Genomic DNA, 24,625 nt, shown 5'->3' with positions numbered 1-24,625 from the left:
AAAAACGGGAGACTGGTCCGAATTGGCAGCCGCAATGCAGCTCCACAGGCACCTTCTCCGGTGGAGGATAAAGACTCTGTGCCGCGGGGCAAGCGCGGAGCCTCCAAGCGGACTACAACTCCCAGTATGCTTTGCGCCTCGGGCAGCGCCCTACGCTAGCACGCGAGCCTTCCCGTTCCCCAACGTCCAGTTACTGCCTCTCGCGAGAAGACGGGCCGCGCCGGCGGTAGCGATAGAGCGCTGTGGTGGTGGTGGTGGTGGTGTTGGTGGTGGCGGCCGAGACGGCGGCGGCCATTTTGGTGGGGCCTCGGAAGCGGCGGCGGCGGTTCGCCGAGAGTAGCGTCTCCCATTTTTCCCACCCACCGTCCGCATCTCTGTGCCGTGAGAGGAGGCAGTGGAAGCAAGGCGGCGGCAGTAGCCGCGAGCCCCAGGGGAATTTAAAGGCCGCGAAGGCGGCGGCCAAGAGGGGGCCCTCCCCCCTCCTCGGCGGGAGGGGGGGTGGTGCGCACGCCCCCGAGGACGCAGGTAAGGAGAGGGAGACAAGATGGCGGACGCCCCACAGCTCCCCCTCCCCTGACGGGTGACTGCGCGCGCATCTTTCCGCCACCGCCTCTCCTCCCACCTTCCCGGGGTGCTGCGCGCGCACCTTCGGCCGGGGCCCCGGGGCCGGTGCGCGAGGCTGTCGGCGCGCGCCCATAGAGACAGACTGAGGGGGGCCAGGCCGGCCAGCACTGGGCCCGGGCGCATCTCCTCTCCCCTCACGCCCGTCTGCGCACGCGTGCCTGAGCGAGCGAGCGAGCCCTGAGAGGACGGACCCAGGTGCGCTCCTGCCCGCCCACCAACCCCAGGCACCCCCCCCCCCCCCAGGGGCGCGCGGGAAGAGGAAGGGGGGCGTGGGATGAGGAGTCGGGGCGCGCGCCCACCATATCCAGTCAGTAACCAGGACCTGGCGGCACGAACCCTCCCTTATGTCAGCCTTTCGCGATCTGGTGTTGGGGGGCTCCCTGACGGGTAGGGATGAGAGACTTCCAGCCTGCGACCCTTGCGTGCGTGGGTTTGGGCTCTGGCGGGAGCCCCCGGGCGGTGCGCGCAGCCGGCTCTCTCCACTTCCAGTCGCGCACGCGCGGGCCCCTCCCCCAGTCTGTCGCGCACGTTGGGTGGGGTGGGAGTCCGGGAGGGGGCGGGGCTATCTTAGGGTTAGTGGCGACTTGGGGCAGAGGTCAGGGGTCACGTCGGGTCAGTCTGTTGGAAGGAGTTGGGAGACAGCAGTGAAGCTGGGGGTCAAGAGTTCAAGCTTCTTGGATTCTGGTTAGTTCGGGTCCTGTGAATCTGTTGTGGAGGAAGGAGTGAATCGAAGGCTGCTCCGTGGTTAAGGAATTTCCTTAAACACTGGGGAAACACTTCCGGGCCTTTGGTGGGTTTACCCTGCCTGTTTCCGGGGCATGGTTCTTTGCTGAGCGGTCTTTCTCTCTTCTGATTTCTCCTCTAATGTCTCCTGCTGCAGTTCTTGTGTTTGGGGAAGTGTCTCATGGCGCAGGTATAGGAGTTACGGGGTTCTGCCCTGAGGAAGGGTGGATTCTGTGATTCTGTTCAACCCTCACTGGAAAGAGCAGGCTGCCAGGCAGCCAATGTCTTTTTGAGCTTCTGGATGTGACAGGTTTTTTGTTTGTTTTACTTTGTTATTTGCTCTTTTATTCAGTGGTTGTAGCCTTTTACACTTAAGCTTTTTAAACTTTTTTTTTTTTTTTTTTTTTTTTTTGCTTCACTACAGTGCTCCTCCTCTAGCCAGAATCTTATGTCTCTAGGGAGTTCTGTTTTCGCAAACCGTGATTTTGCTTTTATTTTTCTGAAACATGAGCCTTTCTTACTACTGTTTAATTCTCTTGTTTTCAGCCTTCGATTCGGGTATGTTTAAATGCTTCAAAAGTTACTGTAAAGAAGGTTTTGATGGATGTTGTTGGTAAATGTGGATTCGTTTCTCACTCTGTTTTCCTTCCCTCTGTTTGTTTCAGGCGTGATTTCCCTCAGTACGGCGGCACCGTGGAAGTACAGACTTTCACAGGGGGTGTGGTCTCAGCTCACACAGGTGAGGGTTCATACACCATTTTTTTGTGTTGATGCTAATAGAGATATTTGAGATGAGAGAAATTATAAGTCAGTATTTTTGGTTTGGTGATATTGGTGCAGCAACAAAAGTGGGAGTGTGGATAGAGAAAGGCCTGATCACCCTAGCCCTACCAAGGAGAGTAGCACATTTTCCTTGGTTTTGGCATCAGACTACCTCAGCTTAAGTCTTTCTGTTAGCTTATTACTGTGTGACCTTATGCAAGTTACTTGGGTCTCTTTGTGTGCTGACTTCCTAAATTATAAAAGAGGGAAAATGTTAGAATGCCTCAATTAGGTTAGGGATCTTTTCTGTATGCTTCTATTCTCAGTATATGGAAGGAACTAAATAAAGATTTATTAAGGTGTGAGAAGTGTTTAGGTCACAAGATAGTTGTGAGGATTATAGAACGTATCAAGTCAGTGCTTAAGAAAGTATGACACATAGTTGATGCTCAAGAAATGTAGACCATAATCATTGTTCATTTATAGATTCTTCAATGTGATTGTGGGTTTTTTTTTGTTTTTTTGTGGGTTTTTTTGGAGAGTCACTTGCATGTGTGTGTGAGTTGGGGGGAGGGGAGAGGGAGAGGGAGAAAGAGAATCTCAAGCAGTTTCCATGCTCAGTGTGGAGCTTGATGTGGGGATTGATCCCACAACCCTGGGATCATGACTTGAGCTGTAATCAAGAGTTGGACACGCAGGACACCTGGGTGGCTCAGTTGGTTAAGCATCGGACTCTTGATTTCAGCTCAGGTCGTGATCTCATGGTTGGTGAGGTTGAGCCCCATCTTGGCCTCTGTGCCGATAGGACAGAGCCTGCTTGGGATTCTCTCTTTCTGTCTCTGCTTCTCTTCTTCTTGCTCTCTCTCTCTCTGTCTCTACAAATAAGTAAACTTAAAAAAAAAAAAAAAATTTTGGATACTCAAAGAACTGAACCACCCCGGCATCCTTTTTTTCCCAAGGATTTATTCATCTTTTTAAAACCCATTTCTACTCTTTTAACCCTACCTAAGGTGCTCCAGAGGCCGGTGGACCTGAGCGGAGGCTGGGACGCCCTAGTGGGCCCCGGGCCCTGGAAGGCGGGTCCCGGTGGCCGGTGGCCCAGAATGAGGCCAGCTCCCAGCATGCCCTGCAGCCGGACGCCAGCCCCTCGGCCAGCAGCAGTGGTGATAACGACCCAGTCATTCTTCAGGCGTCCAAAGAGGAGCCTGGGAGTGGGACCATGCAGAGCAGCCCCTCCCCTGCTCACCCTCAGCTCCCAGTCCTGCAGACACAGGTTTGAAAGTGGGGAGGGTTCCTTCTCTGCTTCTGCTTTTGTAAACTATTAGCTCGGATGCAGAAGAAATATGGCAAGTTTTAGCCACATTTCCATGATCCTAACTGTCTGTGTTTGGAAAATTTTTGGTGGTCAGCTTGACCATCAAGCCTTGTTCTATTTGACATTTAGTGTAATGTTGATTTCTGAGTTTGGAAACCTTTTGTTACCTGAAAAGGGTTGAATTAGGCCAGGTTGGATATGGAGGTTGAAACCACATGCTCCTAAGACTGTGAGCTTTGAGAATAGATAATTTTTTAGAAGTTGGAGCAACGTAAGCATTATGGATGGTGTGTGGTATTTGCTCTTTTCTCATACCAAGGAAGTGCAGGAGTAGAAGAAACATGGATTTTGAGAGCAGACATACCTAGATTTGCATAGAGTGGCTTTTGATGGGTATGGATTTAATACTTACAATTTTTCTGTGTACCTGGGAAATTTTGTGACATGCAGTTGTTTGTCGTTTAACTGAGGTAGGAATTTCAGTGGCACCCTGTGAGGCTAATATGCTGGAGTGATTTTTATGAGTGTTCTCACTATCAGCATTTAAGTGAGACCATGTTCTCTACTTATTATTGTTTGTGCAGTACCTTGCAAAGTAATAGGTGGGTGTTTGAGAACAGTTACCAGCTCCTCTCTCCTTCCCTTCCCACCTTCCTGGTAAAGGAAACTCCCAAGATTGATGAGGAACCTAAAGAGGTTTAGGTGATCTTCGTTTTTGTTTTCTAAATGTTTATTCATTTTTGAGAGAGCGTGAGCAGAAGAGGGGCAGAGAGAGAGAGACAGAGACAGAGACAGAGACAGGATCCAGAGTGGGCTCTGTGCTGACAGCAGCAAGCCTGATGTGGGGCTTGAACTCATACGAGATCATGACCTGAGCTGAAGTTGGACGCTCAACCAACTGAGCCACCCAGGTGCCCCTGTTGTTGCTTTTTGAACATGGTGGTAACTTAAATTTATTTTAATAGGTGAATCTGCCATACTTGCTGTGTAAATGAGGGAAGAATAGAGAGTTGTTTATGTGAGTGAAATCATTGAGGCTCTGAAAGGATCATTAGCATTTGAAGTTATATGCTATAATATTATTCTTGAATTTGGGAACTGTGTAAATGTCAGGCTCTAATTCCTCTCGCATGCCAAGTATCTGTGAACTTTGGCTCTGTTATCTTTAACATTTTATGAAAAGATCGTCCCAAATATTTGTGTTTATAAAAATGAGGTTGATAATTTACTCCGTAGTTTTTTCTTGTGAAGATAGAATGAAATAATATGCTTAGAACTTCTGGCTCAGTGCTAAGCATTCATTTTATTTATGTTTTTCTAGATGGTGTCGGACGGCATGACAGGCAGCAATCCTGTGTCCCCTGCCTCATCCAGTTCCCCAGCCTCTAGTGGGGCAGGTGGCATCTCTCCCCAGCATATAGCTCAAGATTCCTCTCTGGATGGACCTCCAGGGCCCCCAGATGGTGCCACAGTGCCCTTGGAGGGACTCAGCTTACCCCAGGCTGCTGACCTTGCTAACAAAGGCCCAAAGTGGGAGAAGAGCCATGCTGAGATTGCAGAGCAGGCCAAGCATGTATGTACTGGAAATGCCTATGAGAGTTTTTGGGAGTCTTCCTTCTTTAACTTCTCTGTCCCATGGGCCCTTTACATTTCTTTCCTTGTGGATTTAGAGTATAGGCTTTGCCTTAACTTACATGATCTTGAGCAAGTTGTTTGATCTGAACCTCATTTCCTTTTCTGTAAAGTAAACATCATGTAATAGTTCATGGACTTACGAGGTCTGTGTTAAAGGAGAAAATACACGTAGAAGTGCTATGTCAAATATAAAGCTCTGGACATTTGCTGGTTTCTGCTTCTCATTTCTGTCCTCTAGCCCCTATTATTTACCTAGCAATAAGTGTAGTCTCTGAACCAGCAGCATCAGCATCACTTGGGAAATTAGAGATGCAAGTTTCTTGGTACCTCTCTTCTACCTATCCGTTTAAAGCTTGAGGGGTAGGCTCCAGCAATCTGACTTAAAAAGCACTCCAGATGATTTTGATGCATGCTTAAATTTGAGAGCCATTGGTCTAATACCCAGGTCTTTCTTAATGTTTCCTTCACTGTCAGGCCATTTAGTTCCCTGTCTCGTTTCTGGCTGTAATTTCCTCTGATTTAGTTTTTGTCAGGAGAGGCCAAGCATAATAAAGGCAATTGTCTTGAGTTTTTTAAGTCACTTCTGTTAAATAAAAAAAGTTTCAAGTGCTTTCATCGTATTGCTTATGAAATTTGACCATTATAGAAAGTTAATTTTTTTTATCACAAAAACTGTTGTTAATCTTTTAGTATTTTCACAAAAAAGTGTACATTGTTATAAAAGTGTTTTTCAAAAACAAACAGGATTGTGTATGTGGGGCTTTGTAACCTATTTCTAAGCATGAACATACTCTTGGGCAAGCAGATTTCTACAGTGATGAAGATCCTTTCTATCTAGTCTGTAAGGAAGCATATACTCCTTGCTTCTCTGGAGGCTCCCCATGGATTTCATTTTTCTAAGTCTTTCCAATATTCAATTTTTTTTTTTTTTTTTTTTTTAACGTTCAGTTTTATTTTTGAGAGTGAGCGGGGCAGGGGCAGAGAGAGAGGGAGACAGAATCAGAAGCAGGCTTCAGATTCCCAGCTGTCAGCACAGAGCCTGATGGGGGGCTCGAATTCACAAACCACGAGATCATGACCTGGGCTGAAGTTGGACGCTTAACCGACGGAGTCACCCAGGTGCCCCATGTCTTTCCTATATTCATGGGGTGTGGAGATTGAGTGAAATAATGGAAAGAATATGAATTCTGGTGTCTAGACTCATTAGATGTATTTTGAATTCCCAGCTCTTACCACTTTCTGGTTGTGTGATCTCAAGTAAATTGCTTAATCTCTTTGATTTTTTTTTTTTTAATTCACCTGTGAAGATTGTAATACCTACCTTGTAGTATTGGTATGTGGACTTAAGACAGACATAAAACACTCAGTTCAGACAGTGCTTGTATGTAATCAGTGCCCAGGAATTCACCTATGTTCCTGAGGTGGACTTTATGTCCAGTAACTTGATTGACCTAGCTCTTCCTCATTAGGAGGCTGAGATTGAGACTCGGATTGCTGAGCTGCGGAAGGAGGGTTTCTGGTCACTGAAGAGGCTGCCTAAAGTGCCCGAGCCTCCCCGCCCCAAAGGCCACTGGGACTATCTATGTGAGGAGATGCAATGGCTCTCTGCTGACTTTGCTCAGGAGCGTCGTTGGAAACGGGGTGTGGCCCGTAAGGTATGTCCTCAACTGAGCCTACCTTCCATATTTTTTTTCTAGGTTTCCTTTTCCTTTATACGTGGGTTTGTTGGAAGGCAACCAAACAGAACAGTGTAGGGTGCATATTAATGTCCATAGTCTCAAGAGGCAAGCTCTGACTTCCCAAATGTCTTGGACTTGATTTTTGTTTTTGTTCTTGACGTGAGGAAGGGATAGGAGACTGGCCTTGGAGTTTTCACTCTGGTTCCTCATTCCCACAGGTTGTGCGCATGGTCATCCGGCACCACGAGGAGCAGCGGCAGAAAGAAGAGCGGGCTCGGAGGGAAGAGCAGGCCAAGCTACGCCGAATCGCCTCCACCATGGCCAAGGACGTCAGGCAGTTCTGGAGTAACGTGGAGAAGGTCGGCAGCAGGGATTGGGAAAGGGAAATGCCTTAGGTGTCCTAGGTGGGTAGCATGGTAGCAGGAATGGTCGAAACGTCTCCTTGAGAGAGTGAATATTCTAATTTCAAACAACTCTAATGACATTTCTGTTTTGTATTGGATGTCTCTAGTGTTGAGTGCCAAGAAGAAAGACAGTGGAAAAATATGGCCCTGCCTTTGGGGAATATTAATAGGACTTTTTGATCCCTCTAGGCCATCTGTCCTTTGCAGGGCATTCAGCATGCTTTTTCTAAACCTCTACTATTTACCTGCTTAAATATTTACATCAAAGTTCTCAAATTGTTCTTACATATTGTTTGTTGTTTCTCAAGTACTACCAGGTTTCTTTCTGTATTTTAGTTTTGTCTCCTGCCAGCTCCTTAACTTCTCTTTTCCACTTCATTGTTCTTTTGTACATTTCTGGTAATTTACCTATGGTCTTTTTGCTGCCAAGCAATGCCTTTCTTTTCATTTCCACTTAGGGAACACGTACTTAGTCTTTAAGATTCAGCTCCAGATACACTTGTAAATCTTCCCTGCTGCCTGAAGTTAAACTGGTTCTTCTCTTTCTTGTGCTCCCTTTGTGCTTTCATCAAAAGCACCTTTAGGGTCATTTAGCTCTTCCCTCTTGGAAAGCCAGCTCAGGGCCTAGCATAGAGGAGGCTTCCCTAAATATTGGATAAAAGAATACATGAATATTTTAGTGACCGTCCATTTCATGCTGTGGCAGGTGGTGCAATTCAAGCAACAGTCCCGGTTGGAGGAAAAGCGTAAAAAAGCTCTGGACCTGCACCTGGACTTCATTGTGGGGCAAACTGAAAAGTACTCAGACCTTTTGTCTCAGAGCCTCAACCAGCCACTAGCATCCAGCAAAGCTGGCTCTTCCCCTTGCCTTGGCTCTTCCTCAGCTGCCTCTAGTCCTCCACCCCCGGTTTCCAGGCTGGATGATGAAGGTGTGTGTCCTCTTTGGCTCTGTTACTCTTCCTCATGTACCCTTTCCAGAGCTGAAAACCCACCCTGTGGCTTGCAGGGCCCCGTGGACTTTGTGACCTTGTTCTCCTGCTATAGATGGGGACTTCCAACCCCAAGAGGAGGAGGAAGAGGATGATGAGGAGACGATTGAGGTTGAAGAACAACAGGAAGGCAATGATGCAGAGACCCAGAGGCGTGAGATTGAGCTGCTTCGACGTGAGGGAGAATTGCCATTGGAAGAGCTGCTCCGTTCCCTTCCCCCTCAGCTGCTAGGAGGGCCTTCCAGCCCCTCGAGAACCCCCTCATCTCGTGACAGTGACACTCGAGATGGGCCTGAAGAAGGTGGTGAAGAAGAAGAGCCCTCTCAAGTGTTAAAGGTATAGGGAGAATGGGTAGAGGAAGGGCTCAGAGTGGGAGCAGAGGTAGAGGTTCAAGGACTGAGTTCTGGTCTGTAAGATCATTTGTGGTTTTCAGGAGTCCTCCCTGGTTAAGGGTGATTGGCTCTCATTTGGGGATGGATATGGAAGAGCCCGGGTTTGGGGCAAGTTGTATTTTGAGATGGGCATTTCCTAATGCTGTAATGGAAGAGTATACTGTACTCTTTAATTGCCTCACGGTCTTGAAAAGATAACTCTGGTTCTTGCCACTTCTGTGAAATGGTCCTAATACTCCCTATTGGTTTGTAGGTTTGGACCTGGGATGATAATCTTGAAGTCTTTTCTGGACCTAAGCTCTCTCTTTCTCCATATGTGTGAGCGCATGGGGATGGTGTTGGGGGCCTTATCTAGCACTTTCACAGGTCCTCCCCCAGGCAGTGGGGCCAGGATTTGGTAGCTGGTGCTGAAAGAAAACCCTTGATTGCATCTTTGCCCTGGGACTGTGCCAGTGGCAGCTGTCACTCAGTGGGACAGAGAGACTGTTCTGTGATATCATGTTCAACATTGTACCCTTCTCCTGCTGCTCTAACCTTAGGTCTTCTCCCTTTTTATCTTTTGCCATACAGGTGAAGCCCTCACCCTCTGTCACACAGCGCAACAAACAGCCCTGGCATCCAGATGAGGATGACGAAGAGTTTACTGCCAATGAGGATGAAGGTCAGGCTTGTTCTCTTTGTCCTGTTGCCCTTTACTCTTTGAATCGTCTGGACCTACCATTTCATGTTTTCTCTTGTCTTCCACTGGGATTGTGTTCTATGATTCTGTTGCCATTGATTTTGCTTTATTCTCTTTCCTAGCGGAGGATGAAGAGGATACTATAGCAGCTGAGGAGCAGTTGGAAGGGGAGGTGGATCATGCCATGGAACTGAGCGAGTTGGCTCGAGAAGGTGACATTTCAGCAGACGTTTACTGAACATCCATTTGGTGTCTCCTCTGTGCAGAGTGCCAGGGATACAGAGATGAATAAGACACTTTTTATCCCCCTTGGAGGAACTCCAGGTCTAATGACAGAGACAGATGTCAACAAATAATTATAAATAGAATTTGAGGACTGGGTGTGATGTAAGTTTGAACAAAGTGATGTGACAGCTTAGTGGAACTAATGTAAGAAGCTTATTTGACTTGAACCTCAAAGAGAGGTTTAGTTTGATATTATCTTTCACAGCGGGAGGCAGCAGCATCCATGGTTCCAGCCCAGGCTGTGGGGCTTGGCTTTAGTAGCTGGCTTTAGTGCTGAAAGTAAACTGTTTCACCTCCCTTCAGACCTGGGCCTAGTAGTGTCTATAGAAACTTAGGTAAAATGATCTGGCACCACTCAGACCTCCCTTTCTCCTTTGCCCCCTTTCCCTTGAAGTTCCCAAAAGCTTATCCTTCGTTTCTTCTCCAGGTGAGCTGTCTATGGAGGAGCTGCTGCAGCAGTATGCAGGAGCCTATGCTTCTGATGCCTCTGCCCCAGGCTCTGGGAGTAGTGAAGAGGAAGATGAAGATGAGGTTGAGGCTAACAGCTCTGACTGTGAACCAGAGGGGGCTACAGAAGCTGAAGAGGTTCCTCAAGAGGATAGTAGCAGTCAATCAGGTGGATGTGTGGTCATGGGCACATCGGAGGGGAGACACTGGAGGAGTAGGTGTTGTGAGCACTTAGCCTTCGTTTTGTGTTTTAGAATCTGAGGAGCAGAGCGAGGAAGAGGAAGATGAGCATTCAGAAGAGGAAGAAACAAGCGGGAGTTCAGAATCAGAGGAATCTGAGTCTGAGGAATCTGAGGAGTCTCGATCACAGAGCCAAGCAGATGAGGAAGAGGAGGAAGATGATGACTTCGGGGTGGAGTACTTGCTTGCCCGGGATGAAGAGCAGAGCGAGGCAGATGGGGGCAGTGGGCCTCCCACCCCAGGGCCTGCCACTACTCTAGGCCCTAAGAAGGAAATTACTGACATCGCTGCAGCAGCTGAAAGTCTTCAGCCCAAGGGTTATACCTTGGCCACTACGCAGGTATTCCCAGGCCCCAGCTTCTGTTTTCTCTTACCTTGACTTTGCTGTTTCTCAGCGACTGATACCTCATTTCTACCCTGATGCCTCTCTTCCTCCTACCAGGTGAAGACCCCCATTCCCTTGCTCCTGCGGGGCCAGCTCCGAGAGTACCAACACATTGGGCTGGACTGGCTGGTTACTATGTATGAGAAGAAGCTTAATGGTATTCTTGCTGATGAGATGGGGCTAGGCAAGACAATCCAGACCATCTCCCTACTTGCCCACTTGGCCTGTGAAAAAGGTAACAAGGCAGGGCCTTTCATCTTGGGCTGCTTGGCCAGCTCCCTGCAAAGCTTGTTTAATGGTGACCCTAGCTGCAGGATGGTAAAACACTCACTGTTTTGCTGCTGTTTTAGTAGCTTCATTGACTCTGGTTAGTAACTATAAAGATGTTAGCTTAAGTGCTAGGATTCTTAGGAAGGACCATCAGGACAGAATGGTCAGGGTTATACCTCAGGAACCAGAACAGAACCCCAAAGTTTGGGGCACCTGGGTGGCTTAGTTGGTTGAGCGTCTGACTTAGACTCAGGTTATGGTCTCGTGGCTTGTGAGCTTGAGCCCCATGTCAGGCTGACAGCTCAGAGCCTGGAGCCTGCTTCGGATTCTGTGTCTCCCTCTCTCTCTCTCTGCTCCTCCCTGCTCATGCTCTGTCTCTCTTTCAAAAGTAAAAAAACATTAAAAAAAACCCAAAAACTCCCAAAGTTATATTTCCTTACCATCTCTCATTCTTTTTTTTTTTTTTTTTTTCTTTTCCTGCTTAAAATCTTTCTAAGTTTATTTTGTTTTTTTAACTGGAGGTGTAATTGACGTACAACATTATGTTTCGGGTATACAACATGATGTTTTGATACTAGTGTGCATTGTGAAGTGATTAGTACAGTAAGTCTCATTAACATCCACCACCACGCGTAGTTAACAAAAATTTTTTTGTGTGTGATGAGAACTTTAAGATTTACCCTCTTAGCAACTTTGAAATATGCGATCCAGTATTATTAACTATAGTCATCATGCTGTACATCTCTCATTCTTTTGTTAAACAGGTAACTGGGGTCCCCATTTGATCATTGTCCCCACCAGTGTGATGCTGAACTGGGAGATGGAACTGAAACGGTGGTGCCCCAGCTTTAAAATCCTCACTTATTATGGAGCCCAGAAGGAGAGGAAGCTCAAGCGGCAGGTTTGCCCCTCCATGTGATCACTTCCCCCCGAATGATTGCTCTTTTACTCTTAGGCCCTTTCCTCGGAGGGGCTTCTCCCCCTACCCTTTCTGTTGCTCCCTTCTGCTTCTGGGACTTTGTCTTTCTCCCAGTCTGATTTATGTTCTTTGAGGACCTTAGCATATCTTCCCTTTCTCCTTTCTTTTCTTTTCACCCCACTATCTGGTGCTTTCTCCTAATGCCTTAGGGCTGGACCAAGCCCAATGCCTTCCATGTGTGTATCACGTCTTATAAGCTGGTGCTGCAGGACCACCAAGCCTTCCGCCGCAAGAACTGGCGCTATCTCATTCTGGATGAGGCTCAGAACATCAAGAACTTCAAGTCGCAGCGTTGGCAGTCATTGCTCAACTTCAACAGGTAGAGATGGAAATGGGGGTTTGTAGGAGGGTTGACTTGACCTGAAGGGTGAGATGCTTGGAAGGTTGGGACCTTGCTGACCATCTTCCCTCTAATTTCCTCTGTTTCTTTGCAGCCAGAGACGCCTACTCCTCACAGGAACTCCCTTGCAGAACAGCCTCATGGAGCTGTGGTCTTTGATGCACTTTTTGATGCCCCATGTCTTCCAGTCTCATCGCGAGTTTAAAGAATGGTTCTCTAACCCCCTAACTGGCATGATTGAGGGCAGCCAAGAGTACAATGAAGGTCTAGTCAAACGTCTCCACAAGGTAGGGCCTATAACAGTTTGTCAGGGGTATCGGGAATAATGAATGAAGGGCAATACCTAGAAAACCTTTATGGAGAGAAAGTCAGTGCTGGGCTAAATTCGCTGTTGTCAAGTAGCAGCGTTCTAGTGACTAACCCAATGCCAAATTGAGTGACCTCATTTTAGTCATCATTTTACCTTTTTTTTCCTTATGGTGACATTTCTGTCTTTATTCTCTGAGTAGAATGACACTGCTGATCAGTCATTGCTTAGATTTTTTCCTTGCTGGGCTTTCTTCAGCTTTCATCGGGATCTCTTTTTTCTTTGTTTTTGTTTGTTTTCTTTTTTTCTTTTGTCTTCTCTGGCTCCTCTTCCTTTGTCCAGCTTTTAATATTCTCAATATTGTCTCAATAACGTCTCAATATTCTTATTTTTATTTTTTTCTCAATTGACATATCTTAAGGCCTAAAGATCCTCTGTGTATTTTTATTCTCGTGACTCTCTATACCAGTCAACTTGTATTTAAATTTGACTTGATTTCTTTATTTTTTTTTGTTTCTTTTTTTTTTTTTTTTTAATTAACTTTTTTTGTTTTTGAGACAGAGAGAGACAGAGCATGAGTGGGGGAGGGTCAGAGAGAGGGAGACACAGAATCTGAAACAGGCTCCAGGCTCTGAGCTGTCAGCACAGAGCCTGACGCGGGGCTCGAACCCGCAGACTGCGAGATCATGACCTGAGCCGAAGTCGGACGCTTAACCGACTGAGCCACCCAGGCACCCCTGACTTGATTTCTTTAATTGAAAGTTTCTCCTGAACTCATTCTGTTCTAAGTCAAACAACTCAAGTCTTATAGCCTACTGTATCTACTCCATGTTGTTCAATCATACCATCATTTTCGTAAATTAAACTAGAAACCAAAAGGTTTTTAGTTATATCTCTTTCCTTCATTTTATTCCTATTTTTCATTTCTTCCATGGCAATTTAAAGACTATGTCCTGGGGCTCCTGGTGGCTCAGTTGGTTGGGTGTCCGACTTTGGCTCAGGTCATGGTCTTGTGGTTCATGGGTTTAAGCCCCACATCGGGCTTCATGCTGGTGATGCAGAGCCTGCTTGGGATTCTCTCTCTCTCTCTCTCTCTCTCTCTCTCTCCCCCTCTCTCTGCACCTTCTCCACACTCCCTTTTTTGAAAATAAATAAATGAACATTAAAAAAATTAAAAAAAAAAAAAAGAATAAATGCACATAAAGACAATGTCCTCTCCGGTTTTACCTCTTGCCTTTTGTTTTGTATGGTGTAATCACTGCCACAGTTTTTGTTTTCAGCTTGTCTCCTGGATTTACTTTCATAATATTTGCAGATTTATAGTTACTCCTTGAAGTGTAATTTGAGCCATCCTTCTTGCAGAGTTAGTTGCTCTGCCCTCATTGTTTTTGTAATAATTTTTTTAAGGTTAGTGTCGTCCTCATCATCATTATGCATATCTCCTTCAACAGGTAGTAAAGTCCTGGGAAGAGGGCTTACTTTTGACTCATCTTTGTGTGATTGGTTCCTGGCATGCTTCATGGCTTCATGGCTTCATGAGTGTTTACTGAAGGGTTAAGCCAGTGCTCTGCTGGTCATCAGGCCAAGACCCAGCTAGAGGGGCTAGGTTAGGGCTCAGTGCCCATTTTTCTCCTGTCAGCCACCTGCTTATTTGCTTTTAGGTTTTGCGGCCTTTTTTGCTGCGCCGAGTTAAGGTGGATGTTGAGAAGCAGATGCCTAAAAAATATGAGCATGTTATCCGCTGCCGGCTCTCCAAGCGCCAACGATGTCTCTATGATGACTTCATGGCACAGACCACGTAAGGGAGGACAGAGGGTGGGCCCTGTGATGCTGTGTTAGAACAGATGTGACTGTCAGGGTGCTCCATGTATTTTTTTCCTCTCTCCCAGAACTAAGGAGACTCTAGCCACAGGCCATTTCATGAGTGTCATCAACATTTTGATGCAGCTGCGAAAAGTCTGCAATCATCCAAACCTGTTTGACCCTCGACCTGTTACCTCCCCCTTCATCACCCCAGGAATCTGCTTCAGCACCGCCTCTCTGGTGCTAAGGGCCACTGATGTCCATCCCCTCCAGGTAAGTAGTTGCTCCCAAGATAATTGGCCCTATTCCAATCCTGCATCTTTTTCTTTAGGCTGCCGTCCGATCTTTTGCATCCTTACCTCCCTGTAATCTCAGCACTATTCCCTCAGTTTCATTGTTTTCTAGCTGTGTGATTTTTGGGCAAGCTAATTATTAATCTCTAACCCTAAGTTTGCTTGCCCTTGAAAGTACTGATTACAAGGTCTATTATCTGTGGTATGTTTGTGAAAATTGTGTTAATGTTTTTGGAAGTGCCTAGCATATTAGTAATACTTACAATGTTTTGTTTTCCTGTTCCTTTCCCTCTTTTTGGTTGCTTTTCCCCCCCAAACATTTGGTTTTGTTACGATAAAATACACAACAGGTTTTACCATTTTACCCATTTTTAAGCATATGATTAGTGGCATGAGTACATTCACATTATTATGCAACTACTGCCACCATCCAACTTCAACACTTTTTTCATCTTTCCAGATTGAAACACCATACACACTAATAGTAACTCTGTATTCTCCCCTTTCCTCCAGCCCTTGGCAGCCACCATTGTACTTTGTAGAAGTTTGACTATTAAATAGAATCATATAGTATTTGTTCTTTTGTGACTGGCTTATTTCTCTTAGCAAAATGTCTTTCAGGTCCATCCATGTTGTAGTATGTGTCAGAATTTGCTTCTTTGTTTAAGTTTGATAATTCTGTTCTGTATCTTTGTGTATCTATGTGTAGTCACACATATGTGTGTGTATATATATTGCATTTTGTTTATTTGTTTATTCATCAAGGGACAGCTGGGTTATTTTCATCTTCTCATTATTACAAATAATGTTACTGTGAACGTGGGTGTACAAATATCAGTGTGAGTCCCTACTTTCAGTTCTTTTGGGTACATACCCAGACATTGAATTGCTGGATCATATGGTAGTTTTATTTTTAATGTTTTGAGGAATTTCCATAGTGTTTTCCATAGCGCTTTCTCCATTTCACATTCCCACCAGCAGTACACAAAGGTTCTAATTTATCAACATCATTGCCAGCACCTTTTATTTTCTGTTTTATTATAATAGCTATCTTTTTAATGGGTGTGAGGTGGGGGTACCTCCTTGTGGTTTTGATTTGCATTTCCCAGTGATTAGTGATGTTGAGCATCTTTTCATGTACTTACTGTATATTTCCTTTGGAGAAAGGTCTACTCAAGATATTTGCCAATTTTTTAATTGGGCAATTTTTAAATTACACTTAGTTGAGTTGTAGGAGTTCTTTATATGTTCTGGATATTAACCCCTTATGAGGTACATGATTTGCAAATATTTTGTCCCATGCTATGGCTTGTGTTTTCACTCTGTCAATAGGATCCTTTGATGCAGTGCAGTTTATCAGTTTTTTTTTCTTTTGTTGCCTGTGCTATTGGTGTCATATCCAAGAAATCATTGCCATATTGGTCCCTTTGACACCATGCTTTTGTGTTCCTTCTTGTACCAGCGGATAGACATGGGTCGGTTTGATCTTATTGGCCTGGAGGGTCGTGTCTCTAGATATGAGGCTGACACATTTCTACCCCGGCACCGCCTCTCCCGCCGGGTACTGCTAGAGGTGGCTACTGCTCCTGACCCCCCACCCCGGCCCAAACCAGTCAAGATGAAGGTCAACAGGTACCAGGGCTGAGGGATAAAGGGATGGGTTCCTAGAAAAAGTGGCTAAAGCTAGCTGGGGGCAGAAATTGGGGTGGAAAGGAGAGAGTTGGAGGCTAGGCTGGAATGTTTATGTGGGATTGATGCAAAATACTGTGAAGGATTTGGGGGAGAGAAAAACTAGAAGAGGGAACTGGGAGGGGCCCTCATGTTTGTCACTGATCTTTCTCCATTTCTTTGCTTGGTGCTTTTCAGTCATCTCAAGTTCCTTTCCCTTTTTCTCCTTTGTGTCCTTTCCCTTTACCCCCTTTGCTTTTGTTACCTTGTCATATACTTCTGCCTCATTTTCCTTGTTCCTTTTTTTTCCCCTATACCTTATTCTCCTTCTCTCCCTACCAACCTTCTTCTTTTTGTCCTCATAGGATGCTGCAGCCAGTGCCCAAGCAAGAAGGCCGGACAGTGGTGGTGGTCAATAGCCCACGGACCCCCCTGGGCCCTGTCCCGGTCCGACCCCCTCCAGGCCCTGAGCTCTCCACCCAGCCCCCACCTGGCCCAACCCCCCCAGTGCTGCCAGCACCACTGATGGTGTCAGCCTCGCCTGTTGGGCCCCCACTTATTCCAACATCGCGGCCTCCTGGCCCCGTTGTGTTGCCTCCACTGCAGCCAAACAGTGGGCCTCTGCCCCAGGGTGAGTTACCAGGGGGCTAAGATGCTGGGGAGTACCTCATGTATATTATTCAGATTGGGGAAGAAATAATGAAATTGGGAGTGATGAGGAAGCTGGATTGGAGATAGGTGTGCTGTTTGATGGGTTGGCAGCGTGCATGGAGGCTTTTGGGAGCAGGCTAAGGCTCTAGTTAGGGTATATCTGACAGGTGTTTGCTTTGTGTCTACAGTGTTGCCATCCCCCGTGGGGGTCCTGAGTGGGACCTCAAGGCCTCCTACACCAACCCTGTCCCTAAAGCCAGCCCCACCTGCTCCTGTTCGCCTAAGCCCTGCCCCACCTCCAGGCTCATCCAGCCTGTTGAAGCCTCTGACAGTGCCACCGGGCTACACTTTCCCTTCTGCCGCCACCACCACCTCTACCGCCACAGCCGCTGCTCCCACCACGGCAGTGCCGACTACTACTCCTGCGCCACAGCGCCTCATCCTGTCTCCTGATATGCAAGCTCGCCTGCCCTGTAAGTTCTCAGGAGTCTGTGAGTGAAAGACTTGAGATGGCAGAAAGGTTTATGTGCCACAGGGTTGGAGAAAAGCCAGGAAATGTGAAAGTAGTAGGTAGCTAATGTACATAAAGCATTTTGCCATGTGCTGGAAATTCATAATCAAGTAAGAGCTGTCAAGTCCTGAGGCTGGTAAGGGAGATGACACAGAGATGTGTAAATTGTGATAAACCTAGCAGCAGAAAGTTATTTGAGGTAAAAGAGCAGCACAGAGTTGGGAGTGGTGATAAACTCAGCATGGTGGCAGACCATTAGAGAACGTAAAGGAGATTGCTAGGCAAACAAGTGGGATTGGAAGGAGTAGCACATCAAAGGCTGAGTTTGTTGGAACCTGATAAATTGAGGGGGAGGATTGGAGGAATTGGAGGCTTGTGCCTCATCAGGTGAAGGGGCATTAGGATGACCCTTGTTTACATTAGACTCTTTCTTTGTTCCTAGCAGGCGAAGTGGTCAGCATCGGGCAGTTGGCCTCACTGGCACAGCGTCCAGTGGCTAGTGCAGGGGGAAGCAAACCTCTCACCTTCCAGATCCAGGGCAACAAGCTGACTTTGACTGGTGCGCAGGTGCGCCAGCTTGCTGTGGGGCAGCCCCGCCCGCTGCAAAGTAGGTAAAACCCACCCCCTGTCCTGCCTTTTTTCTCCACTTCCTTGTCTCTGTTTTTGTTGCTCTTTTCAAACGTCAGCCTTTATGTTTCTTTCCCTAGCTTTTGGTGGGTGGGGCCCAGGGGAATGTTTGGAAGGGGTCTTTTGAAAAAGGGATGAGGTCATTCTAGAGAAGTTATCCCCTCTCTGTTTTTTCCTTTTCCTCTTGCCCTTGCCTCTACCCTCCTCCGGCTGATAGCTGCTTCTCTTTCTTTCTCTCTTCCCTTAACCCAGGGAATGTGGTGCACCTGGTGTCAGCAGGGGGGCAGCACCACCTCATCAGCCAGCCTGCCCATGTGGCTCTCATCCAGGCCGTGGCCCCGACCCCTGGCCCCACCCCTGTCTCTGTGCTGCCTTCTTCGACCCCCAGCACCACCCTTGCCCCCACTGGCCTCAGCCTTCCGCTTGCTGCTAACCAGGGTGAGGCGCCTGGCCTTCCTATTTACTTAGCCCTTGCTGGCCTTGGTCTTTTCAGGCATGCCCTGGGCTACTGTCTGTCCAGCCTTCCCTCAGTGTTGTTTTCCCTTGTCAGTATCTCCAGTATCTGTCTGCTGCCCTCTCCTGCCCCTGGACTTCTTCCATCCTTTGGGTCTCTTGTTTCTTTTCTACCTTCCCCTCAATGTAGCTTCCTCTTGCAGTGCCACCAACCATGGTGAATAATACAGGCGTGGTGAAGATTGTAGTGAGACAGGCCCCTCGGGATGGACTGACTCCTGTTCCTCCGTTGGCCCCAGCACCCCGGCCTCCAAGCTCTGGGCTTCCAGCTGTGTTGACTCCACGCCCCACGTTAACCCCTGGCCGGCTACCCACACCTACTCTGGGTACTGCTCGAGCCCCCATTCCCACGTCCACTCTGGTGAGGCCCCTTCTCAAGCTGGTCCACAGTCCTTCGCCTGAAGTCAGTGGTGAGTCCAGGTGGCTTAAGAGCAGATGTTTTTGCCAGGAATGGAGATAGGGTGGCCCCGAGGGGTTTCTTAGTCACAACAGATTCCTTGTTTAACAGCATACTGACTTGCTTTGTAGTAGGCCCCAGAACTAGGCTGCCGAGCCCTTGCCTCATTTTAGAATTTACTTCTTAGAACGTTGGAGGGAAAGGAAATGTTAAATTGTCAGATTCCTTGAATCTTTGACTTCATGGTGTGGGAGTGAATGTTTTCTGGGAAACACGTGAAGTGTGGGGGTAAGGGAAAGGATAATAGGGCAAGAAAAGAATTCTGGGGCTAACTCATGCTCTGTCTCCACAGCTTCAGCACCCGGAGCTGCTCCCTTGACCATCTCTTCTCCTCTCCCCGTGCAGTCCCCACTCCCTGGGCCAGCTTCTCCAATGCCGGTTCCCAATTCCTCTCCCCTTGCTAGTCCTGTGTCCTCTACAGTCTCCATCCCAGTGTCATCTTCACTTCCCATCTCTGTCTCTACCACGCCTCCTGCCCCGGCCTCAGCTCCACTCACCATCCCCATTTCGGCCTCCTTGCCTGTTTCGGCCTCTGGCCCGGCTCTGTTGACCAATGTGACTCCAACACTGGCACCTGTTGTCTCAGCGACTCCTGGACCTCCCTCTTTGGCACCAGCTGGGGCTTCCCCATCAGCGTCAGCTTTGACTCTGGGTTTGGCCACAACTCCATCCCTGTCTTCATCTCAGGCAACTGGTCACCCTCTGTTGTTGGCTCCAGCCTCTTCACATGTTCCAGGGTTGAACTCAGCCATGGCCCCAGCATGTTCACCTGTATTGGTACCAGCTTCTGCTCTGGCCAGCCCTTTTCCGGCAGCACCAAATCCAGCTCCAGCTCAGGCTTCCCTTCTGGCTCCAGCACCTTCTGCATCTCAGGCTCTAGCCACCTCTCTGGCTCCCATGGTGGCTCCACAGACAGCAATCCTGGCTCCTTCTCCAGCTCCTTCTCTGGCTCCTCTTCCAGTCCTGGCCCCATCGCCAGGTCCTGCTCCTGTCCTGGCTCCATCGCAGACTCCGGTTCCAGTTCTAGCTTCTTCATCTACTCCAGGAACTCCTTTAGCTTCAGCTTCTTCACTGGTGCCAGCCCCAGCTCCTGTGTTGGCTCCATCATCAACTCAGACTATGGTACCAGCCCCTGTTCCGTCACCTCTCCCAAGCCCGGCTTCTACACAGACACTGGCCTTAGCCCCAACTTTAGCATCCACCCTTGGGGGCTCATCTCCATCTCAGACCCTCTCTTTGGGAATGGGGAACCCTCAGGGGCCTTTTCCAGCTCAGACATTGTCATTGACTCCAGCGTCATCCCTAGTACCAACTCCAGCCCAGACACTGTCTTTGGCACCAGGACCACCACTGGGTCCATCTCAGACGCTGTCTCTGGCTCCCCCTTTGACGCCAGTTTCTCCAGTGGGCTCAGCCCCAGCTCACACGCTGACTTTGGCTCCGGTATCGTCATCTGCTTCACTCCTAACCCCAGCTTCAGTGCAAACATTGACCTTGAGCCCTGCCCCAGTTCCGGTGCCCACCTTGGGTCCAGCTGCAGCCCAGACTCTGGCGCTGGCCCCAGTCTCAACACAGGCCCCAGCTTCCCAGGCATCTTCCCTTGTGGTTTCGGCATCTGGCGCTGCTCCCTTGCCTGTCACCATGGTATCCCGGCTGCCTGTTCCCAAGGATGAGCCTGAGACACTGACGTTGCGCCCTGGTCCCCCCAGCCCTCCTTCCACTGCTACCTCGTTCAGTGGTCCCCGGCCTCGACGCCAACCCCCACCACCACCTCGTTCCCCTTTCTATCTGGTAAGTTTTATTGCCTCAAAGGAGAGGGAAGGCAGTTGGGTTTCTTTGGAGTGTTGGTAGAGTGGATGGAATAGAATAATGTCATTTTTATCTTGGTAAATTACAAAGCCTAGTTTTGTAAACCTGATGCTTGAGTGTGCGGTTGGACAAGTCCCTGGGCCTGTACTCTTATCTGTATAATGGGAATAATAATCCATATTCTGGCATGGTGGCTCAGTTGGTTAAGCGTCTGACTTTGGTTCAGGTCATGATCTCACCATTTGTGGAGTCAGGCCCCACATTGGGCTCTGTGCTGACAGCTCAGAGCCTGGAGCCTGCTTCGGATTCTGTGTCTCCCTCCGCCCCTCCCCTGCTCGCACTCTTGTCTCTCTCTCAAAAATAAACATTTAAAAAATAATAATCCATATTCTGCCTTTCTCAGAGGGGTACCTGAGGACCTATTGTGCCTTTATTTATTTATTTTAAATATTTTTAAAATTTGTATTTATTTTGAGAGAGAGATAGCATGTGCACAAGGGAGGCAGAGAGAGAGGGAGAGAGAGAATCCCAAGCAGGCTCCATGCTGTCAGTACAAAGCCTGATGTGGGGCCTGAACTCAAAAACCATGAGATCATGACCTGAGCCAAAATCGAGAGTCAGATCCCCAACCGACTGAGCCACCCAGGTGCCTCCCTAATGTGCTTTTACAACTATGAATTACTGATATGTTCAAGGCTGTCTTGTTATTGGTCTTTTTGGTACTTGCTCACTGTTGAGTTAGTGTTGGCATCTAATTGCCCCATCTTATAGATGAAGAAACTAGCCCACTATATGATGTTATAAATTATAAAAGTTACATGAGTTGTGAGAACTCAGATGTGCTGACTCTGTTGCTTTCTCCTTTCCACACAGGAGGCATTCCACAGAGATAGACTTTTTTTGGTTGCTAGAACCATTGCGTTTATTAAGTATTTGAATTTCTGAGGGAAGTCATGGAATACAGTTCCCTAAAGATGATCCTCTGAGTGATGGTCATGTTTTTTGTTTGTTTTTTTTTTTAAACCTTCACGGTGATTAAGTGGGCAATAAAAGAACTCTGTTCCCTGTCCTTTCATGAGCTTTGTGATAGCTGCTTTTTTTCCTGTCATATGTATGGTTCTGTATATGTTTGGTTAAGTTCAGCTTACAGTTCAAATGAGAGTAAATAACACAGGAACTAACAGGAAGAAAGATCTAAAAAATCGTTCCAGGCCTTCTTGGTCTTTTTCTTCTTTTCTTCCCCTTTTTTTTTTTGTTTTCTTTTTTTAAGTTTATTTATTTTGAGAGAGATGGAGTAGGGAGGGACAGAGGGAGGGATAGAGAGAGAATCGCAAGCAGGTTCTGCTCTGTCAATGCAGAGCCCGCTGGAGGGCTCGAACTCACAAATTGTGAGATGATGACCTGAGCTGAAATCAAGGGTCAGAGGCTTAACCAACTCAGCCACCCAGGTGCCCCTCCCTTTATTTTCAGAGCTGCTTCTTATTCTTTGCCTTAGCCCCAGTCGCCCACTCCATCAGTGCCACTGACTCCACCTTTCATCTTTTTCTAATGCTGTCAGGTTGGTCTGGCTTGTTCAAAGTAGAAGAGAACTAGATTCTTGCCCAAGGGTGGTAACCCTATGGTCTATGTTAAATTTTGTTTGCTCTGCAAGTAGGTAGAAGCTTCTTAACGCTTTTTTTCTTTAAGCAGCTTGAGATAAAGATTACATACCATCCAACTAATCCACGTGAAGTGTACAGTCTAGTGGCTTTTAGTATATTCACATACGTGCAACCATCATTGCAGTCAACTATAAAACATTTGCATGTTCCTAAAAAGAAACCCCACACCCTTAGCCATCATCTTCCAGCCATTCCATCTCTCCTAACCTTTGGCAACCATTACTTTCTGTCTCTTTAGATTTGCCTATGGAGTCGTATGGTGTATGGTCTTTTGTGACTAGCTTTTTTCATTTAGCTTAGGGTTTTTGGGGTTCATCCACATTGTAGCATACGTTGGTACTTCCTTTTTTTGTTGTTGAATAATATTCCATTGTGTGGATATACATTTAATATGTCTATTCATCAATTGATGGGGTCACTTGGATTATTTTTACATTTTGGCTCTTATGAATAATACTGCTATGAACATTCATGTGTAAGATTTTGTGTCTTTCTTATGCTTTCACTTCTATTGGATGTATGCCAGGAACAGAATTGCTGGGTCAGATAGTAACTGTGTTTAACTGTTTGAAGACTACCAAACTGTTTTTCAAAGCAGCTGTACCACTTTACATTCCCACTGGCAGGATATAAGGGTTTCAAGTTCCCCACATTTTTGCCAACATAGCTATCCTAGTGGATGTGAAGTGGTATCTTGTGGTTTTGATTTGTGTTTTCTTTCTTTTAAAAAAAAAAAAAATTTTTTTTTTAAACATTTATTTATTTTTGAGAGACAGCATGAGCAGGAGAGGAGCAGAGAGAGAGGGAGACAGAATCTGAAGCAGGCTTCAGGCTCCAAGCTGTCAGCACAGAGCCCGACATGGGGCTCAAACTCACAAATTGCAAGATCATGGCCTAGGCTGAAGTTGGATGCTTAACCAACTGAGCCATCCAGGCACCCCTTTGATTTGTGTTTTCTTAATCGCTATCGCTAATGATGTTGAGCATCTTTTCAGTGGTTGGCCCTTGTGTATCTTCTTTGAAGAAATGTTAGATATTCAGATCCTTTGCATTATTTTTAATTTTTTTTAATGTTTATTTTTGAGGGAGAGAGTGCAAACAAGAAAGAGGCAGAGAGAGGGGAAGACACAATTTGAAGCAGTCTCCAGGCTCTGAGCTGTCAGCATAGAGCCTGATGCAGGGCTCGAACTTGTGAACTGCGAGATCATGACTGAGCCAAAGTTAAGCCAAAGAATGCTTAACCAACTGAGCCACCCAGGCACCCCTGATTTTTATTTTTTAAATTTTTGTAATTTTTTTGAATACTTTTTTTTAAGTAATCTCTATACTCAGTGTGGTTTTGAACTCAAGACCCTGAGACCAAGTGTCACATGCTCTACTGACTGAGCCAGCCAGGCACCCCTGCCCTTTTTAATTGGGTTATTTTATTTTATTTTATTTGAAAGAATTCTTTATATATTCTGAATACAAATAGCTTCTCAGAAATATGATTTGCAAATGTTTTCTTCTTTGCTACTACTCTTGAGACCCTGGCCTGTTCTGCTAGGATGCTTTCCTTTTTCACTTTGATCACTAGGAGCCAAGAGGTCAAGTTTAAAGGGAATAGTCAAGAAGGGAAATTTGGGACACTACTTTTATTCAGGACTGTCTGCTAGGATCCAGCCTCCTTCATCTGTTCATTCTAATAACAACTATTTATTGACAGCCTACTAGGTGCCAGATAACAGCTAGATAGTGGGTGAGAATAGCAGAATCAAATATGTTTTGTGTTAATATGGGGCTACAGTTTCGGATAGAAAACATTAATCAAAGAATCATACAAATGTGGTAAGTGCTGCAGAAAAGAGATTTGTCACAACCTGTGAAACCGAAAACGCTAGTGATGGGGAAGAACTGGATCAAAGTTCTATAGATTTCCTATCTGCCAGGGCGCTCCCCTTTTCTCTCTTAGGGTGATGATACCTAGATGTCTGATTAGATGTTGCCATCCTACCCCATTCCAGTCTGGCCCTTGGCAGAAACCTGCCATGGATTTGATTAGCCCCTCTGTGTCCTGGTCAGGAATTTGAGGAAGGCTTTCAATAATTGTTTTGGATCCACTTCAAGGAAGTAAATTAACTTGAGTGTTGCAGAGTTATTTAAGAAAATTCCCAGAAATCCTCTATTTTATAAGCTTG

The 24,625-nt window shown here is 46.8% G+C and overlaps 1 protein-coding gene and 1 non-coding gene across 6 annotated transcripts in view; both read left to right on the top strand.

Moving 5' to 3' along the window:
* The first annotated feature begins 203 nt into the window (after positions 1–203).
* SRCAP (Snf2 related CREBBP activator protein) overlaps positions 204–24,625 on the top strand; it is a 35,239-nt gene continuing 10,817 nt past the window's right edge. The window contains exons 1-25 of one of the 5 annotated variants that reach the window (XM_081791704.1): positions 204–525; positions 2,013–2,086; positions 3,120–3,382; positions 4,746–4,997; positions 6,529–6,714; positions 6,957–7,097; positions 7,849–8,071; positions 8,187–8,467; positions 9,094–9,184; positions 9,325–9,414; positions 9,915–10,114; positions 10,197–10,514; positions 10,617–10,794; positions 11,594–11,730; positions 11,958–12,127; positions 12,243–12,435; positions 14,117–14,253; positions 14,345–14,531; positions 16,014–16,183; positions 16,585–16,850; positions 17,059–17,343; positions 17,827–17,988; positions 18,261–18,446; positions 18,665–18,931; positions 19,271–20,769. In XM_081791704.1, coding sequence (XP_081647830.1) covers positions 3,329–3,382; positions 4,746–4,997; positions 6,529–6,714; positions 6,957–7,097; positions 7,849–8,071; positions 8,187–8,467; positions 9,094–9,184; positions 9,325–9,414; positions 9,915–10,114; positions 10,197–10,514; positions 10,617–10,794; positions 11,594–11,730; positions 11,958–12,127; positions 12,243–12,435; positions 14,117–14,253; positions 14,345–14,531; positions 16,014–16,183; positions 16,585–16,850; positions 17,059–17,343; positions 17,827–17,988; positions 18,261–18,446; positions 18,665–18,931; positions 19,271–20,769 — 5,673 coding nt within the window. In that variant the 5' untranslated portion in view covers positions 204–525; positions 2,013–2,086; positions 3,120–3,328. Of the gene's footprint in view, positions 526–586; positions 820–1,281; positions 1,309–2,012; positions 2,087–3,119; positions 3,383–4,745; positions 4,998–6,528; positions 6,715–6,956; positions 7,098–7,848; positions 8,072–8,186; positions 8,468–9,093; positions 9,185–9,324; positions 9,415–9,914; positions 10,115–10,196; positions 10,515–10,616; positions 10,795–11,593; positions 11,731–11,957; positions 12,128–12,242; positions 12,436–14,116; positions 14,254–14,344; positions 14,532–16,013; positions 16,184–16,584; positions 16,851–17,058; positions 17,344–17,823; positions 17,989–18,260; positions 18,447–18,664; positions 18,932–19,270; positions 20,770–24,625 lie in introns of those variants that run through there. The other 4 variants (XM_081791701.1, XM_081791702.1, XM_081791703.1 and 1 more) reach the window with 4 other exon arrangements.
* On the top strand, positions 8,875–9,003 carry LOC132689835 (small nucleolar RNA SNORA30/SNORA37 family). Its single transcript, XR_009615180.1, has one exon. It is a non-coding gene; the product is annotated as a small nucleolar RNA SNORA30/SNORA37 family (small nucleolar RNA).

This window comes from Panthera onca, chromosome E3 (genome assembly GCF_046562875.1).
Source record: "Panthera onca isolate mPanOnc1 chromosome E3, mPanOnc1 haplotype 2, whole genome shotgun sequence".
In the NCBI taxonomy this organism is placed as follows: Eukaryota; Metazoa; Chordata; class Mammalia; order Carnivora; family Felidae; genus Panthera; species Panthera onca.
This window is presented reverse-complemented; position numbering and strand designations above follow the sequence as displayed.